The following is a 21295-nucleotide window of genomic DNA, read 5'->3' as shown; positions in this document are numbered from 1 at the left end:
ATGGCTATAAAAAAACAACAACACATGAAACAACAAGTGTTAGTGAGAATGTGGAGAAAAAGGAACCCCTGTACACTGTTCATGGGAATGCAAACTGGCCCAGCCATGCGGCAAACAGTCTAGAGCTACCTCAAAAAATTAGAAACAGAATTACCATATGATCTGGTAATTACACTACTATTTACCCAAAGAATGTGAAACACTAATTCAGAATGATATATGCACCCAAATGTTGACCGTAGCATTATTTATAATAGCCAAATTATGAAGGCAACCCAAGTGTCCATCCATAGATGAATGGATAAAGAAGATGTGGTATATATACACAAAGGATTATTACCGAGCCATGAAAAAGAATGAAATCTTGCCTTTGGAAAAAAAATGGATGCATCTACAGAATATAACACTAAGTGAAATCAGTCAGAGGCAGATACCATATGATTTTACTTATGTGAAATTTAAGAAGCAAAACAAAACAAAGGAAAAATGAAAGAAACAACCCCAAAACCGGATTCTTAACTATAGAGAACTGGTGGTTACCAGAGGGGAGGTAGGTGGGTGGATGGGTGATATATGTGAAGGAGATCAGAGTATATTATCAAGATGAGCTGAGTAATCTCTAAAATTGCTGAATCACTATAATGCACACTGGAGCCTATATGACAGTGTATGTTAACTATACTGGAATTAAAATTAAAAAAGAAAAAAAAGCTTTTGATATTGGGGGGAAAAAGATGGCTACTACAAGGAACTCAGAAACTAAAGGAAGCTTTTAACTTTAAAGTAAGCAGATAACTCTGAATGCTCACAGGATCATGTGTTGCACATCTGAATGTTACCTGTCCTCTAATTCAGAGGAAAAGACTGAGAAAGGCTGTGCTGTAAGTGCAAAAGCTCATTATTGACTAACAGTCTGCAGGAAGGACAAAGAAATCAAGCAACAAATGAGATGTTCTTTTTTTTTTAATGTTTATTTATTTTGAGAAAAAGTGGATGTGCATGCGGGGGGGGGGGGGGTAGGGAGCAGAGAGAGAGAGAGAGAGAGAGAGAGAGAGAGAGAGAGAGAGAGAGAGAGAGAAACCCAAGCAGGCTCCCCTCTGTCAGCTTGGAGCCCAATAGGGGCTCAAACTCACGAACCCATGAGATCATGACCTGAGCAGAAATCAAGTCAGAAGTTTAACTGAGCCCCCAGGTGCCCACCCTTTTTTCTTTTTAATCAAATTATGATATCCTCAGTGTCTTTCTCCATTTTACAGGTATCTCTGATTTATTAAGTCGCATTTATCTTAAGTGAGAGCATCCTGTCACATGGACAGACAGGGCTAAAGAAGCAGTGGCAAATTATCCCTCTCCAATTCTCATCACTGACCCCCAGAATCCTTATCACTCCCATCACTTGAGATCTTAACATTTTCAAGTTAACTCATTTTGCACTGATATCATTAGGATAGTTGCACCTCGTCAATAGAAAAACCCTAATTTTGATATAAATTTATTTTCATTTCACAACGTTAAGTGGGATCCAACTGATGTAACTCATTTATTATGATGACTTCAAGGAGGCAAATGCGTGCCTGCTATTACAGTCTCTTACATTTCATTCTTTCTCTTTAAGAACTTCAAGTTCTAATAAACCCGCCTTTCCCAAGTTATATTGCATTACTCCTCCTTCCGTGGCTTTCAGGCAGTTAAGTCATCATCTCCTGAATAGAAAAGCTGCTCAGAGATCTGCTTACTCCCTTCCTGCTCCTCACAAGGCTCTTCCTCCCTTTTCTATTCACCTTAATTTACACTTCCTTCTTCAGGAGGTCTTCCCTGGCCACTCTAACTCACTGTAAGTAAGCGCCTTGTCCTTGGAATTTCCAGTAGCATAAAACGTCTGCACGTCTCATTTACACACAACTCCTGTGCCATCTATTACTTTCTCCCAATGTCCTTTAATTTTTCATGCCTACATGTCTGCTCTAAGTTAACTGTAAGCAGAGCCCATGTGTTATATTTTTCTATGTCCCACAGGACATTATGCATAACGTGAACACTCAATAATCATGGGAATTGATGATCCCCCAAAGCTCAAGAACTGCCCTCCCCATTTTCTTTTGGCAATATTATTTTTACTTATCTTTCTTGGAAATTACAAGTATGGATAGTTGAGTTATAGATAACACATTACAATTAATTACACTAAACATGAAGCAGAAAAGAGAATAGACAGGGCTGTGTTGGAATCTATTTCTGAAACACTCATTTCAGAAAATGCAAAGAAAGGTTAACATCATGGGTGAAAGAGGAGAATGAAAGTAAAACCAAAGGGGATAAAGTATTAGTAACCTGAACGTTTTTTTCCTTTTTATTTGTCACAAATACTCTTCCTTTTCTTATTTCACATACTTGGTAGATACAGTAATTTATTCACACAGACACAAACTACAAATATACTCCAGAAAAGAAAACAGGCTTTTTTAAACATCCACTTGTTTTGTTCTTTAAGTGCATTATAAATGACGTTACACACATATAAACATTAAATAGAGGAGAGCATGAAAAACAGTATTAAATATTATTTGACTGTTTAAAACAATTCCACATAGCTTTCAATAAACTCATCTTTTTCAGTTAAAGACACATGAGTAAAACTATAGTTCTTAATCTTGTCTTAGTATTTTCTAAAGCTATGGCATCTTAAGGCATTTTCTGGGTATATAAAAGTACCTGTAGAGTATGTGAATTGCAGGAACTTCACGCAGACTGATCTTTCTTTGCCTCTGAAAACTAATCGGTAACAACAACAACAAAAAAAATCAATCCATCTTTTTATGTGTTTACTATGCTGGTTTAAGATTACTTCTATACTTTTGTGTTATTATGAACCCGACTACACGGGTTCAAAACACAGTCTTTGAAAAATGAAAGTTTTAATCCCCAAAGGTACAAAAGAAATTTATAATATTCATTTGATTACCCTAAACAACAAATATTAGACTTAATGAACAGTTTCTTTCTAACTAGCCAATTTTTATTAGCATCTTTGTATTGAGTATTTTATAGTTCTATTTTTCATTCAAATGATCTATTCATCATGGGCCATGTGTTTCAAACTCTGTTAAGTGATGGACTCTTATATCTCTATCATATCTTCATCTCCTTGGACCTTGCAAGAAAACAGGCATGCAGAAACACAAAATTATCAGTTACTTTTTCTGAATAGTTCTATAATCAAAATTTGATGATTTAATAGCTTTTCATAGAACGCCCAAGAAAAAAATAAACCAGAATCTTAGTCATTCTAGCATCTTCTCTGATCTAACCAGACCACAATTACACTATTTATCACACACAAATAATATTTGAAGTAATTCTTGCATTCTTATACCTTAAATACAGGGGGTCAAAGAAGCTATTAGGGTAATTTAAGAAACTCATAAACTTTAAGCTTTCAATAAGGCACAACTAAATAAAAAATTCTCCTAACTATACTTCTCTGGTAATAGTTTAATAGGATTAAGCAAAGAAAAGCAGTTTATTGAAAGAAAAAGGCAAAAGAAGAAAGCCCTTACTAATCAGTCTTATCTCAGAATTTCTACCACACTAGAGGATACAAAACTGGTGACTTTTATACTAAGGTTTTTTTCCTCTCTAGATATTTTCCAGGACCTAGCTGCAAATACTTTTGTCACTTAAATGGAAACATATATCCTTTCTACACAGCAATTCTCTACATGATCATGGAAAACAGTGTTAATAAATCTAGTTCCCTTGACAAATACTGGCAAGGAAATAGGATAAAAAATTCTTAGTGGAAATTCACGAAGTTATTTTAAAATGAAAGTTGGATTTTTACATCCAACAATAATCTTTACAAAAGCTTTTTATATTATAAATTATTCCAATTAATTTTTTGAGTGCACATATAGAAGCAAAACAAAAAGGCCCATTATCTTTAAGACAGTAAGAAATAACTATAATGATCTACATATGATGACATGAGAAGAAACTGCCACCTTCTGTGATTTTTCAAGAGAAAGACTATGCTTTGAAAAACAATATGCAATGACAACACTAAGTTTCCATAAAAAGATGATGACTGATGGTACAGAACTGTGTGGGAAAAACATCAGGCTAAAAACTCCCAGCAATGCTTCTTTTGGATGCTTATATGAGTCACTTGACAGAGCAGTTTTGGATTTTAAAAAAGGGGTATAAAATAATTTAATAGAGATTTCAGAATTATGTGGTTGGGGATATGACTGCCTATTGTAAATGCTAGACACTGTTAATGATAAAGCTATACAATATAATCATGAATACACACACACACACCCACACCTTCCAGACATGTGAAAAAAGCCAATGTGCTGTCATTAAAGTTATAAGAAAAGATATTTGTGGCTTGGAGTTAAATTCCTGCAAAAGTGCTGTATGCCACACAGCTCAGACCAAAATGAAGATAATGTGCACCAGAAAACTGATACGTGATCAAAAGAGGGCTTTGGTAACAAAAAGCAAGTAAAGGGATCCTTCTAACAAGGAACAAGAAGTCCAACAGGGCATGGTTAAGTGTCTGGGGGACCAATTTGGTAGGAAGGCCTAGCATTAAAGCTGTTTTTCAGAACCTTGTAAAAGGTTCCTCAGGGTTTTTTTTCTCCCATTTTTGCACCCCTTAAAAACAACTATAGCGTATTTTATTGTTATTGTTGTGATGCAGGAAAGATAACTGAGTAAAAATGCCCTAAGTACATGTGGGTCCTCCTCCATCTCAAAGCTTAAATACTTTGGTGTTTATGTAATTGAGAAGTTCAAGAAATGTCCACATATACGTCATGTTTCAAGGTTCTATTTCTTGATGTGAATGGTGGCTACACAAGCGTGTCTACTCCTGTAGGTGCTTTATGTATCAATAAAAGTCTTAAAAAATGGGTGTGGGTAGTTTAAGGGCAAATATGTGTCATGTATTAACATTAGTGTCGGTGAGATATAATTAAGTTCTACGCTACTTAGAGCACCCCTAAAATAAAAGACAATTGGAAAAAGAATAAAAATCTGTCCAACTTTTGCTGACTCAAGACACAGGTATGAGGAGCAATGGATCAATAACATAACCCCAGAACTTCACGTATGAGAAAGTCGAGGACTTCACTGAGAGAAAAAAGGTGATGGAGAACAAAGAGGTATCCAAAAATCCTCTTTCCCAACTACCACTGAATTCTGCCCAATTCCTTCATTCCCTCACAATGTCCACCCTTACCCCTCCCCACCACTTAGTCTCCAGGTATCAACACTGTCCGCCCCTCACCTGCAGAAGCCCATGAGATACCTCAGTCTTCCTTGACTCCAGGCTCCCACTCCATCACCTGTGACCTTGATTTCCTGCCTACTCTTGAAGTGTCTTGTACTTACTGATCAAGTCCTCAAAGACAATCTAACACCAAATCTCTCTACTCTGATGCTAGGAGGGAATTGGGGGTAAGTTCCCAATTAAGTTCCTAGAAATGAGATTCATATTTCTGAACACACTGGAATTTTCAATGTATTCTCAAAGTACAGTACCATAAAAAATTGTAGTTGAGTTCTCTACTTCTCATTTGTTATGGGAGAGGGTTGAGGGGGGGAGCTTTTTTGGTATGCCTTACAACCTTGACCAACTTTTACAAAAGTCAATGGAAAAAATGGATCTGTACCTAAAACTATCCTTCTGAAACACAACAATTTTATTCTTGAGTGCTCTATTCAAAACACTTTAGTCAATGGTAGATAAATACAGAAATCTTAAGAAAAGTTCCTTTAGCTGAATTAATTTAGAATATTACTTAGCTTTAACTTTGCTGTTTTGCTCCAGGTAGAGCTGCTTAAAATGTGAAATAATCAAATGCACAAATTATAGTGCTAGAAGTTTCTGTGCATGTATCACTTTGAATCAATTTTACATTAAATAAGTTTTTAAACAGTGTAAGAGTGTCATACACGCTAACATCTTTAAAAGGAAAAGCTGCTGACAGAAAGGAGAACTAGTACTTAATACATACCACTGTGCACAACCACAGTTCTATATATAAATTGATATTAACAATTTCTAGTTAAGCCTACATCAATTAGAAGTTACACATAAAAACAAAAACAAATTCTTGATAAAATTACTAAATTACTTACTTTGATTTCGGGGAAATTTTATTGTGAGGTCAAGAAAAATACTGTTTACGGATATTTCCTAACTTCAAATAGCTACGTATGCTGCTTCTAACGTCTTCAAGAGGACGTGGTTTAGGTGGTGGGAAAGGGGAACATGGAAGGGTTTTTACCTTTAACTTTGAATATTCCATTAAAAGATTTTTTTAATGTTTTTAATGTTTGAGAGAGAATGAGTGAGCACAAGCAGGGGAGGGGCTGCGAGAGAGGGAGACAGAGGATCCGAAGTAGGCTCTGCAACTGACAGCACACACCATGGGACCATGACGGAAGCCAGAGTCGGATGCTCAACCAACTGAGCCACCCAGGCGCCCCTAGCTTTAATTATTTCCCTATTGTTTGAATTCTTCTTGTTTCCAAAGAGTATGTACTTTTAGTAATTAGTGAAAACAATCAGAGTTGTGGGAGTTGGGAGGACACAAACACAACAAGAGTATTATTAAAAACATTTTCAGGATGAAACATACCACACGCTCTTCTACAATGAAACAATTTATGTAAGAATAGATTTATTTAAAATGTATTCAGGTTTTCTGCTAAAATCACAGTCAAGGACAAAACTTTATGCTAGGCAGGGAAAAGCAGAAGAGTGAAAACTCTTGGGGTGGCAGGGGCAGGGGCAGGGGAGGTGTGGCTGTAATTTCTCTGCAATCTCTAGTGCATCTCAAAACCATTCCTTAGATCCTTTTCTGCTTTTCAAGTATCTTACATCAGCAGCTCTCCAGTCGAGGTCTCCAGACCAGCAGTATCAGCAAACCTGTTAAACTGCACACTCAACAGGCCCCGCTCCAGACCTACTGCATCAAAAACTCTGGGAAGGGGGTGGGGGGCGGGGTGGGGTGGGGTGGGGTGAGGGACTACAATCTGTGCTTTAACAGCAGAGTTGATTCTGAGTTTGAGAAGCACCATGTGCAAGTACATTGGACAACGTAACACATTCTTATAGTTACTTCAGTTTCACAACACAAACTCAGTAATTATCACTTGATTTATACACTCCTGGATTGCTTCAGGCTAATTTCATATGCAAAGTATTAAATAATAAAAAACAGAAATCTGAGGGAAGAGGAAGGACAGCACAAACATGAAATACATAATGCTCAAGAGAAAAATTTTAAGATATATTTGTGGTTCAGGTCGCTGTTAAAAGATCAAGCATGGGCACTTAATATATGCCCAACATTCTGCAGAGCGCTACACAAGTAGAAATTCAGCTAATAAAGAAAAACATGACATAGTTTCCATGGCTTGAATTACCATCTATCTACACTAAAGGTTCTCAGTCAAGGCTACTAATGTCTCCTGGGGGCTCTTTCATCTTATTCTTCCTCACTTACCTGTCTCCCAAAATCATGGCCCAAATGGTTGATGTTACTGTTAAGAAAGTATCATATACTTCCGGTGTACGAGACAGATGGAAGTTTACAAATTACTGACCTTTACCAGACAGATCTCTCCGAATCTTCTACTTGCAGGATATTTCCACTTGGGAGACCAGATATGAACCTCAAATTCAATGTACCTAAAATTGACCTCATTATTCTGTCCCTGCCCATATCCCCACTCCTTTTCCTTCCTTTGCTCAGTAAATTTAACACAAAGATAGCTAAGCCAAAAACTACCATCTTTGACATACCCATCGCTTACCACCCCATAGCCAATCACCAAGGCAGTTCATCTTACTTCCAAAGTAGCTCCAGAACCCATCCGTCCTGTTTGCCACTGTCCTGGCCCAGGCCTCTAGTACCTCTCCTCTGGATTGGTGATTCATATTCCTGCCCCATTAACCCTGCCTCTCCTCTCGTTGCTCCTTCCAGAAAGAACGTATTCTCCAAACAGTAAATCTGGTTATGCCACTCCACTGTTTAAAATCCTTCCACGGCTTCCTGCTGCCTTAAGGAAAAACGTGAAATTACAACATCCTTCATCATCTGATCTTTCTCTCCAACTGTAAATCTCACATCACCACTCACAACTCTGGCTATAGTGAATACAGTTAGTTGATGAAATGCAGGATTCTTTCTTTCTTCACCTCCTATGATATGATGTTACCTTTAAGTATTATTAAACTTTCTTCATTTCTATTTACCCTTCACGATCCAGTCACAACGTCTCTTCTCTCATAAAGCTATCTCTCACCTCCACTTATGTTATATCCAACAGTACCCTGCAAGTACAATACTTACCAACCTGTACAGAAACCATGTGTCTCCTCTAGATTTCAAGCTTTACCGAGAAGACAAACCATGCCTATGTCATTCACAATTAGCGCCAGGCAGCAGTATAGCATGAAATTAAAAGCATGGGCTCTGGAATCAGACAGACCTAAAATGTGTCAAAAGCAGTGAGAGTTTGGACCGTTTCTTAAACTCAATCTCCCTAGGTTTCCTTACCTATAAAATGTACAACTACTTTAGAAGGATTATAAGTGATATGTGAAGTATTTGTTACCATAGTGCTTGGTACACAGAAATATTAGCTGTTATTATTATTTCATATGGCAACTATTAAGGGAGATGTATGCTGAATGAATACAATATTCACAAATTATTAAAAACATGTATTTATTAATGCTAAGCTCATATAACTCATTATATTTCCAAGTAAAGTTTATATTCTATAAGGAGGCTTTAGTTTAATTCATGTCCACGGCACCAAAGTTTTCTTACAGCTAATATTAGGTTGAATTATAGAGCAGAATGTTCAAAGAGAATCACCTGTGCCTCACTTTCAGGAACAATTTGTTTGTTAAGTCGAATCTGGTCCAAACCAGGGCTCTCTAAAGAATTTGGGGAAGTGTTACCAATTGGGGCAGTTACATTATACCTTGCTGACTGATAAAAGCTGTAGTATTCAAGTCTGTTCTCCCCTGAGTTTTCTGGTGCCTTTACTTTTTGTTTAACTTGAACAACTTTGTAGATCAAAAAAATGATTAAAACACAAGCTAAGATGAAAAATGCTAGCAAAATGTCAAAAGCCTCATTCAACTTTTCAATTTCTTGTGCACAAATAAGAGATGTTCTCCCTGACACAGAAGCAGCATCGATCGGTAGAGCACTGTTTTTTTCCGAGTTCAAGTTAACAGAAGTAGTAAGCTGTATTTGCACAGGCAGCACTGCAGTAGCCTCTAATGGATTACCAAAGGTATTCTCTTGAAAGAATCTACTGGCAGGAGAAGTACGACTTCGTTCCCAGAGAGTAACACTCTCGGTATTTTCCAAATGTTTCTCATTTGTGGTTATTTTATGCCAGGCCATCATTAACGTTGTAGTCTTGTGATGAATATGAAGAGATTTTACAGCCCAAGCTCTGGATACATTTGTCGAAGATGTAACACAATTTGTAAACTCAGTCCATTTAATGGAGTGCAGTGCTCTGCCGCGCAGGGATAGGGGATTCTGACACGAGATGTTCAGCGTAATGGCTGAAGACGCTAGCCAGTCCCGAAGGCCCAAGAGTTTGCAGTTACATTCCCAAGGATTAGAATTTGCCTGCAGATGAGTCAGTGAAGACAATGGCTTAAGGACCCTTGGATGTAAGTCTGTAAGATTATTAAATGACAGATTAAGGATCTTCAGAGACGCTCCCATGTTTTCAAAAGTATCATTATCAATACTGATTATTCTGTTTCTATCTAACTTCAGGTAAATTAAATTCTTTAACAAGCTAAATGTGTTGGAATTTAAATTTTCTAAATTATTATGACTTAAGATCAAATGTTTAAGATTATTAATTCCACTAAACCCATCCCTAGTAACATTTTTAATTCTTGAATTTTTCAGGAGGAGATACTCCAAGTTGACAAGTCCTTTAAATGCAAAGGGCTGTATGGCTTCAATGTGGTTATGAGACAAAGAAAGTCTTTTAAGGCTTTTAAGTACTTCAAAAGCATTTGATGGTACTCTTGTTAAATTATTACCTCCTAGATACAAACAATCCAGGTTTCCAAGATGCTGAAAGCCTAAGTCTGATATCCTCAAAATTTTATTATTTGATAAATCAAGTATCCGAAGAGCAATCATACCAACAAAGGTACCACGCCCCAGGACAGTGATGCGATTCCTTTGTAGATTTAAGTACTGAACTGAAACTAAGTCATTAAATACTCCTCTTGGAACAAAAAATATTTGATTAGACTGTAAATATAAATTACGAAGACTGGAAAGTCCCTCAAATATTCCAGGATCCAAGCGTTTCATAAAATTATTATTTAGATATAGAAAATATAGATGCCTCAAATGAACAAAGGCTTTTGGATATACATAAACAATGCCAGAGTTATCCAAATACAACGCTACAAGAGAATGAAGTCCTGTTAAATGACTCTCATTTACATGAGATATATTGTTTCCACTCAGGTACAGAAAAACTGTACTTTCAGGAAAATTCTTAGGAATACTTGAAAGGCCTAAGTTACGGCAGTTAATCTGTCTCCCAGTGCAGAGCTGGCAAATGGACGAACATCCAAGAATCTCTTTATGGAATAATAATACAAGATAACAGGTAACAAGTAGAATAAGTCGTAGGCAAGGCAGAGAAAAATGTAATCCACACATAGCCCTGTTCTTGGTTTTTCTGTTCATATCAGAATTGGCTATAAAAAAAGAAGGTAAAACTTTAAATCATCAAAAAGTTCTCCAAATCAAAGTTTTACAATACTAAAAAGGCTGTATCTTACTTATTTTTATTAACATCAGCCAATAATACTAGGTATCATAAATCCTACTATGGTGATAGCATAAAATAATGAGTTTGGAGTGGGTTCTAGAATTAATACCTCCAGGCCATTAACCCACTGCTTGACAAAATGGTAATTCAAATTGAACGAACTGCAAAATGTTTGCTAAGCCAATTTAAAATATTATAATTAACAATAACAAAAATAACAAATGATGACATAAGGATAATGGTCTTTGAAAAGAATATGTCCCTTTTCAAATTAAGGTAATATCAATTAAATAACACTATAATTTACGAAAATACAAATTCATTACAAAACAACAAAACTACAGCTTTTCACAAAATCAAATTACTTTTTGTTTCAGCTAAAAGTTCATATTTAAATAAATAATCTTACCAAGAACAGGAAATTCATATTATTGACACCCGGCTGATTCAAGTCAAGGTTTGCTTTCTAAATCTGAAGAGCGACATTTCTAAGCTCCATCTCTTTCTGTGGCACTGTTGACCTCCCCCCACTCCACTTTTTTTTTTTTTTTTTTAAGTCACAGTTTGCTCAGGAAACACCACTCTTCACATGGGTTCCTCCAGAGTCAGTGAGTAAAACAAGTTACCATGGATACAGGAAACTGGGAGACAGGAAGTAATTTTATCTATGTTTCAAAGGTATTGTTGAAAGAAAATCTCAGGAACTTATTTTTTTCAGAAACCATTAATTTGAGATTTACTAATGCACATACCTAAACATCTTAGAATTAAAAAAATGTTTTTTAAAAGGATATCTGAAAATTGTAAATATTCAAAATGAACAAACTTCAGGCATTAGCAACAGATAGCTACTGAGTAGGAAAAGTGAGTTGAGGTAAGATGTAAACAGACTAACATGATTTTGGTGAATTTAGCATAAAATATTTACATTGTTTTGAATACATATTACAGACTTCAACTTTTATTCCTTTAAAAAAAACAGGTAGCAAAAACAATTAAGCAATTTAGAATGGTGAACACAAATGTCCTTACACTAACCTCTGTGCTCTTCCTTTTTAATTTTTCAAAGAGATTTTTGGGTATAAAGAATAGTGAATACCACCAACTAGCATCTTAATTTATTAAGGTATATGCCTTGCATTGAAAAATGATATAAAGTTGCATACCAAATTACTGGCAAAGATTACCTTTGGCAAGAAAAGTTGGGGAAATTGAAAGAAGCCGTTTAATGACTTTTCAACCACACACACACACACACACACACACACACACACACACACACACACACACAAAACACACACACACCCCTGAAATAGTGTGAATCTCTTACAGTAAAAATCTATGTATACTGTAATATTTTAAGGTAATGATTTAAAGAGTTAACTATAGGAGCACCTCGGTGGCTCAGTCAGTTCAGTGTACGACTTCAGCTCAGGTCATGATCTTGCGCTTTGTGAGTTGGAGCCCTGGGTCCGGCTCTGTGCTGACAGCTTACAGCCTGAAGCCTGCTTCAGATTTTGTTTCCCTCTCTCTCTGCCCATCCCCGGCTTGCACTCTGTCTCTTTCTTTCTCTCTCTCTCTCTCAAAAATAAATAAACATGAAAAAAAAATTAAATATAAAGAATTAAGTATAAATTGTTTATATTATTTGTTTAGTCATTAATTTTCCATAAAGCTCATTGTTTAGATTTTCTAACTCTGTCATTAATATTACCAATGCTCTGACGATACAGTTCAAAAATCAGTAGTAATAGTTGTCAACTCTAACTCCCTTTTGATACTAGACCATTTTTCAGATCAAGACAATTATTTCATATAATAATATGAATTATTTCCATATTAAATATATACCTAATAGTGTGGATAGATAGGTAGATAGTATATACTATAATAGGGAATATAAATATATACTATAATAGGGAAAGATAGGATAAAATAGGCAGAGAGGGAAAGGTTAGGACCTGAGGCCCCTGGGTGGGGAAAAACACATATTTTGGAACAATGCTGGAAGCGGTTTACCACAGCAAACCCCTAAGGGTGTAAGGTCCCTCTTAAGAATATAACCTGGTCCCCTCAGGTTCCCCTCAGGAATTTGACAATAAAAATACCTAGCTAAACCATAAAACTTACGTTATACATGGGACAATATGACCAGTCTAACTCCTTACACAATGGAGCCGAGCCAATCAGGAATGGACATCCCAGTGCCTAGAGTTATCCAGCTAGCACGGACAGAATCTGAGAATGAACGAGGTGGAAGAAAACGGAGTGCTGACCAGAACCTTATAAAACAAGGACCCTTGCCTATAGATGTGGGTTGTTCACCTTTGAATGTCCCCTCCCTGTAGAACTTTCCTATTATTCTTCCTTTCTGAGCTTATACTCTAATAAACTTTTGCCTGCTGCTCATCTTGTGTCCACCTCTTCATTCTTTGAAGTGACAAAACAACGGACGCCGGGAATTGAGGTAAAAAATCCTGTAACAATACTGGGTAACAGATTTTTTCTCAAAATGATTTACATTTCTCACAACTATCTTTTGTGGCTGGCTATTGTTATTGCTATTGAGTGGATAAAGCAATTAGAAAACCACCACCAAAAATTCCAAATGACAGAGAGATGACACGAATTAGAGGTAAAGATGGAATAAGAGCTAGATTTCTCAAGTCTGCTTCGTGTTTAGCATTTTCCAAAACACGCAAAGTACAATGAGGTACATCTATCTCATGGTGTTTTCAATTGCGTCATACAACTTAAAGAGTTAGGATGGGATTCAGGACACCATATCCCAAAATACAGCAACCTGACATACTAAATATTCTAAACTGAAGGAGTATGAGAAAAAGGGAGAAGCAAGAAGGACTCTCTGTGACCTTCCCTACACCCAGTCACACCCCATTATCATCTGTCCTTCACTCTTGGAGGAGGTCATGAAAACTTCATTTGAGAGGTGCCCTCCACTATGGTGGGAGAAAAGGAGCATCCTTATCTCCAAAGACAAAGGGAACTGTGAGAAGAATCCAAACAAACAGGCCTTGCAAAATTTCCAGTTTGCTACACTTCATACCCGGTGCCCTATCATTATCTTTCCACAACTTTCCACTCTGCATCAAATCTAGCATAAAAACACATAGGTTTCACAAATCCCTCGGGATCTTCATTTCCTTTCGAAGGCTTCCATGTCATGAAAAACTTAAATTTGTATGCTTTTCTCCTGTTATCTTGTCTTTGTCAGTTTAATTTTCAAATGCAGCCACAGAGTATGAGACAATGGAGGAAAACTTTTTCCTCTCCTACAGTTTGGAAGAAGTCAGAGAAATGGTCCATCGACATCAAAGAAAAATTTAGAGGAAAAATTACAAGGTAATAAGATCAGAACATTAATTAATTTTTGTCCTCCATTCCAGAAATATCCAAAGCAGACAAAACTATTTATTCTTATTAGGTCTTAGAAATAAAATGCAAATTACACACTAAATAAAAGTGACAAAATAAAATACATTTTGTATTTCTCATATTGTGCAAACTGAGGTAAACTTAAAGTGACTACAACCAACAATAACTCTAAACAATACATCATAGGTCTCAGGATGATATCCAGCAAAAATCTAATATCCAGAAAAAAAAAGTTTATAGCCTTTCTGTTCATAGGGGCTGCAGCTGTTAGAAACAAGTGATCACACCTACAGAAGAATGCAGAAATCAAAACCTCACAAAAGGGTGATAGAGTAACAGAATTCAGAGACCTCCTCATCTTACTTGGTATTGAGCACATCACTAATTAATGGCAAAACTGGCCACTAAAGTTTTAGATTAGAACTCAACTTTCCCAGCTTCCCACTGCACTTACTGGAAGGTATATTTCCCCCTACTTTAATTAGTATTATTTCACAGCCAATTCATATTGTTAAGGTAATTTAAAATCTTCTCATTAGCTGTCAATCCTCTGGTGAAATCTTCATATCATCTCCAAGGGATAATAATCCTCCCCAATCTGAACTGCGACATTTGATTTTGCTCTAGAATAATACATCAAAATGGGTCCTCATATTCCTTTTCTGATTCCTAGTGATTTTCATTAGAACTATTGCTGACCGGGACACTCAGCCTCCTAAAAGGGCTTCCTCCTTTTTCCCCCCAGGAAATTGACTCAATGAATGATTTTTCCTCTCACACCTCTTGTAGAACCTTCATTAATACTGCCTTCAAATAACCTCCTACTTCAGGTATCAGTACAAATCTATTTTCTTTTCCATTTAGAAATTCCATTACAAGAAGGCATAAATAAAAGAACAATTATTCTATTACCATCTTTTCAATATATAACCACCTATATTATGTAGCTACTGATCTTATAGATCTTAAAAGTTCTGGTCTTATAGATCGTATAGATCTTAAAAGTTACTGCTTTGGTGACAGATTAAATGAGGATGCTGAGAGGTAATGTTATCAAAGACAATTTCCAAGTTTCTGACATGAGTAACTGGGTGTTCAGAAGTGTCCAATATTAAGCAGAGCACAGTGAATTGGTTACATTATCCCCATCAAATATATCCAATTCAGTAAATTACTGAGAGCCCACTAATGTGTCAAACATTGTGCTAGATTATAAGGGTACTGAAGATAAACAACATCTGGTCCCTGATCTGAAGGAGCTCAAAGGGGTCCTATAAGACAATGAATGTTCAGTTGACATACTCGTTATAATAATACCATGTAGGCTATTCTGTAAGCAAGTACCCTATGTCTGGTGTTAAGCAGAAAAAAAAAACACAGTAACAACAAAAACGTGTACAACATTATCATCACCATAGGCAGAATTGATTTACTGAGTATATACCACTTCCTAGGCATTGGTCTAAGTATTTTACATGTATCAGATCACTTAACACACAAAACAATCCAACAGTTTAGCTCTATTTTATAGGTAAGGATAGAAATGTGTCAAATACCTTGTTCAAGGTCACACAGTGAATCCAAAAGCCAGGATTCACATCCACCCAGTGTGGTCCCAGGGCCTGGACCTTAAGCCTTTCACTGTATGTTCTCAACACATGGGCCTAACCTCCAAAAAGCCCAGGAGGTGAGATATGTAAAATGCAAGCATAGAAGCAGAGTACACAACAATGAATGTATGATTCAGTAAAAACATTTCAAGAAGGCAGAAATCACCTGTAGACAGAGAAAGTGGAAGGAGTTTCACAAATAAAAAAAAATGGAAGACAAATAAAAAATGTCAAAGGATGGCAAAGATTTCAGGTAAGGCAACCAAACTGGGGCCCTTTTACCACCTATAATTCTACCCTCTTTCTCTAGTTTCCTTTCAACCTATAGCCTCTACTCTAAACCTTTTGCCATGACTTGTAATAAATATGGGGGTTTAAGGGCTCCATCACCAATGAGTGCTAACTGAAGTAGCACATGCTGCTGTCTGGCTGCACATTCAACGATTATTGTAAATGTCTCGCAAATACAAACTGAGGATCAACTCTATACAACCACTGCATAAAGATGGGCCAATGAAAGCTTCTTCCTGGCTGAAAGCCTGCCAATTTCTGAAAGGTGAAATGGAGGCAACAGCAATGACGAATGAACAAGAAAAATGAAGAGTGTCGGCAGGCATCACATGGAAACAACACGAATGGAAGAAAGCCTCACACAGTAAATGATGGACAGCTTCAGGAAAGCCTAAATTGCTACCTTCACACACTTGGTCAAAATGACTGATAGTAATAAAATTAGTATTAGCAGTATTAATAGATAAGATTAGAGCAATGATTGAAAGACTAATATTTCACCACTTACCATTTAACTCTCCTATGCCTTCAACATTTTAATGGGCACGGTATATACAATGTCCAATTTAGACTCCAAATAACCCAGAGCTGCCGGTTAGTACTACTGCCGCACAGGAGACATGAAAAAAATTAAGAACCAGAAAGCGAAAACGGGTCCGACGTCACATCAACAGTAGGTGGAGCAAACACCTAACCCAAATTTAGCTTTCCTCTCCATCACACCATGTCTTTTTCTCTCTGAAACTGCTGTATGGAGTGAAAGCAGTTCAAGGAAAGAATCCGCCAAAGTACGATGCTCCTCAAGCGACAGAGGTATACTGGCTGCACAAGGAACACCAGGAAGTACACAGGACTCGTGACTGTACTCCTTTTGTCCCCTTGCTGGAGCTAGCTGCTCTGGGACAATTATTTTCCTTTAAGGCTTCAGCCACTTTGAGGGCCTGCACCCAATAGCTCATTCTCATTCACAAACTTCTCTTAATCTCATTCTAAAACAGTTTGAGATCCTGCACCTTTAGAGTCCTCTTATTTGACTATAGTTTGGTCTCTTGCGAGTGATGTTTAAAATAAGTTTACTGCTATACAATGGTTGCTGATCAGTTAAGAGTACTGAGTGTGAGATGAGGGCCACCTTATGAAACCGGTTTGTCAGAAACCTTTAATTTGTAGACAGGGCACTGGTCCTAGATACAGAAGATATGGAGAGTGTAGTCCCATATTCACAAGCATTCAAGAGCTTTCCCTAGTAGTTAGGACAGGAAACAGAAGACACAAAGAGTCCTTCTAAGGTGCAAGGGTACACTGACCAGCACGCCCACCAGCACCCTCAAGGTGCAGTGGCACCTATCACCACTGCACAGCAGGGTGCTCCAGCACATAATCAGAATTTTAAAAATACTGCTGAATGTTTGTTTTATCAGTACCACAGGCTTTATATCAGGAAAGGAAGGTGGGGGCATTTTACTTCTGCTATGTTTTAAGAGTAAAGTGGATTTTTACTGGAAACAAAAACCAAAATGGACTATTTCCATTCAAATTCTAAGGTAAGGGGACAAAAACACTTCAAAATACTTTACAAAGGGTGGATATTTTGGGGGTAAGAAGGGAGGGACAAAGGGATTTCGAAGCACTGACAGAAAAACAAATTCACGTTTAGCTTTAAAAAAGAAGTTTTTAAAAGGATTATAACCCTTCAACAACAACAAAATCAGCAAGCCCAAGAATAAGTCATTTACCTCCTTTTTCTCAAAACTGCTTTGTATACAGATAAAGGCAGTGAACCTGCGATTATGGCATCCATCGTTCATCTTCCTAAACCACCGTATCTACATCCTCCAACTTCTGCTAGATTACAGCTAACAAAATTCAGTTTATGAATATTAATCAGCTCAAAAGTAGATATCTTATTCAATTTATGTCTGCAAAGGAAACCAGCCTATAAATTCACAGCAAGACCCAAAAAAATACATATGCACAGCCTAGTCAAATTACAAAATCATTAAAAGCTGCATCACAGAGGGGTTTTCCCAGATGAAATGAAATGATCATAACCAGTCATTACTACAAACTATACTGGATTGCATACAAAGGAAAACATTCATAAGCCAAAGATTATTTTTTGAAAAGCCAAGGGTATCTAACCCATTTGTAAACCATATAGTCAAAGGGAAGACAGGGAGTAGAACCTCACCAGGCAAGGTCCTGAAATTCCCAAGTACTCTTACACATGTTTTATTTTCCTTATCTAACAATGAGAGAGAAGTAAAGAGTCACCAATTCAATACATCCTATAACGATTGCTCATTTTATGTTCGACTCTGACAATATAAAATTTCTAAACAACTTTCCCAGTGACACCTTACTGCCCTTTGCACAAACTTCTATATGGTATTGAGATAATACACACTACGTTAGAAATCAGTTCAAGCAAATCTTGACGAAAAAATTAATAATAAGAGCAACCATCACTCGCACACACACACACAAAATGAAAACCCTACACTTTAAGTTCCACAAGGGTAAGGACTGCATCTGTTTTGCTCCTCACGGTAATCTCACCGTCTAGCATTGCAGAGATGTTCAGTTAAGTATTTCATGGAAAGGGAGGGAGAATAATCATTCAACTCTAAGGGGTAGAGTTATCACTAAGGGTGCTTTCTGCCAGTCCCACTGTGAACTTAGTGTAATATGCACACCTGAAATACCACCGCTTGATCATCTTACCAATTTCACACAAGAAGTAGAGGAAAAGTATGTTTCCCATCAGTTAGTCTTCTCAAATTGGCCTCTCTTATCTGGACTGTAGAGTTTGACACAGAAACTTACACAGCTTTTCTGTTGCAACAGAGACAATGTAACTTTAACTGGTAACTTGACTTCCCATAATAGCTCAACCTACTATCAGGAACCCATTTATAAAATCAGACCTTTACAATGTATAGGAATCTGGTGTTTTAATTACCTATCACTCAAAATAAATACATAAATAAATAAGTAAAATTACCCATCACTCTAATCCAGCCCAATAGAATGAGCAATCCATTAGCAACTGAGATTTTGATTAATCAACTTTAGAAACAATCAATCTTGAAGACTCTCATCTTTTTGAAATTGACACAGATAATTAGTATAAACAAACATGTCCACTAATAGCTTTTCATTTCAAAATTAACTAGCATTACAATGAAAACAATTAACGATGCACAAAGATTTTCAGCATTTATTTAATGTTTGTTAAATGGCTTAGAATTTAATTATACTCTTTGTATATCATATGCATATTTTAATTGTAGCACTACAGAACAGTATAAATTATCTTATTCGTTATATAAACTGGTTTTCAGAGAGACTCACTTCTCCCAAGTGTTAGAATGAAACCTTAATTCCAAATCCCACAATCTCACACTACCGCTTTTCTGAATTTATAAAAACATATTTAATGCTCAAATGACTAATTTAAATGTTAAATATACATCCTTTTCAAAGTAAATACATCTAGATTCATTTTATACTCTTGGAAAGGGTATTGACAGGCAGATAACAAAATTTATATATACAATTAATTTAACACATTAAAATATTCCTAAGCAGCTCCATTCAAAGAACCCCTAATTTGCAACAACACAACAAATCTACAAATCTACAAACTTTCCTTTTTAAGTCTGCTAAATTAGGTGTGCTAATAGGGCAAAAGTGAAGAATCATCTATCTACCTCAAATAGTACTTTATACAGTGACCAAAAAGTATGCTACACTTCCTACCAGGACTGACAAACTGAGAAATCAAATTAGCCCAATTTTTCAAGCACAGACGTTCTTTGGAAGTTCAGAAAAATGTTATTTAGTTGGGAGAAAAAATGGCCCATGACTGTAGTGTAAGTATTACATTCATTCTTCATTCATTCAATAAACTTACTGTGTACCCCTTAAGGTGTTAAGCATGGTGTTGAGAACAAAAGTTGATTCATACTCAGTGTATTAATCATGGGTTATTTTCTGTATGCTGATGGTTTGACGGATGCGATCCTGATGACCCTGGAAAGAATGCCCCTCCCAGGGCTAGCCAATTCCTAGAGATAGTAAATGACTGCCTTCCGACATACATTTCATACGCAAACCATCTGATCCAGAGCCCATACTCCACTACTTCTTTCATCAGGCTCTTAGACTTAGAGCCACTATCCCCCTGCTCTAATCACCAAAGAGCCAGGTAACACACAAGTGGCAAAAGTGCCTACACCCTAGAGCCTACTGAAATTATTTAAACTAGCCCATCCTAAACTTCCCATCCTAAACCTCCTCGCCCTCGCTTTCCCATTCCTTCCCATGGAAACCACAAGAAAGGTTCATGCCCACATTGTCCCCCGACTCCCTGTGCCTCCAGACCAACCTGGTGCTTCCCTGTGGTTCTGTGTGGTGTGGAGTGCATCCTCCCCTTGGGAACTGCTAAAGACAAACCATCTTTCAATGGCCATTTCCCCTGATCTGATGGCCTCACCACATCTAAATAAAAATAAAACCTGCACTTTACTTAAAGCACTCAGGACCTACTAACAATGCACTCATATTTAGTAATGTCTCCTGGACCAATAAATGATTGAATAAGCAAAGCATGAATGCTGGCAACAAACAGGCAAGCAAACACTAGAACGCAATTTCAAGACCTGAATCCTAGCATTTTCAGCATGTGACAAGTTGGGCAGGAGTGAAATGGATTTTTAAAAAATCCCCACAAGACAATGAGTAGCTTATCTTTAACAGTATTGTTTAGCAATACTGTTAGATGGAAACTATTAACTGCATGATTCATTGCAGAGAAGAAAAGTGAACGGTACCTTGCAGGCCTGTCTTTCTAGGATGTATGTTCTACTCTCCACCCAGCTCTGTCCTTACTACCCTCACCGCCCTTGCTCTAAGGCCTTGAGCTGGGGGGATGACAGAATCAAGACTGCAAAAGAATACAGGCTTCCTTATGGGAGTGATGAAAATGTTCTAAAATCAACTATGGTGATGGTTGCAGGACTCCGTGAAAAATTCTAAAAACGACCGAGTTGTACCCTTTATGTGGGTGAATTGTATGGTCTATGGATTACATGTCAATAAAGTTGTTACACCCCACCCCCCCACACATGTTTCTAAGACATTTT

General features: G+C 36.9%; 1 protein-coding gene across 5 annotated transcripts in view; it reads right to left on the bottom strand.

Moving 5' to 3' along the window:
- The window catches only part of IPO11 (importin 11), a 191967-nt gene that overhangs the window by 39752 nt on the left and 130920 nt on the right, over window positions 1-21295 (bottom strand). For 3 of the 5 annotated variants that reach the window (XM_042987619.1, XM_042987616.1, XM_042987617.1), the window contains exon 28: window positions 2713-2772. The exons of 1 other annotated variant lie outside the window; for it this stretch is intronic. In XM_042987619.1, coding sequence (XP_042843553.1) covers window positions 2713-2772 — 60 coding nt within the window. Of the gene's footprint in view, window positions 1-2712; window positions 2773-9607; window positions 9725-21295 lie in introns of those variants that run through there. One more of the 5 variants, XM_015536575.2, reaches the window with a different exon arrangement.

Source organism: Panthera tigris, chromosome A1 (assembly GCF_018350195.1).
Source record: "Panthera tigris isolate Pti1 chromosome A1, P.tigris_Pti1_mat1.1, whole genome shotgun sequence".
Lineage (NCBI taxonomy): Eukaryota > Metazoa > Chordata > Mammalia > Carnivora > Felidae > Panthera > Panthera tigris.
This window is presented reverse-complemented; position numbering and strand designations above follow the sequence as displayed.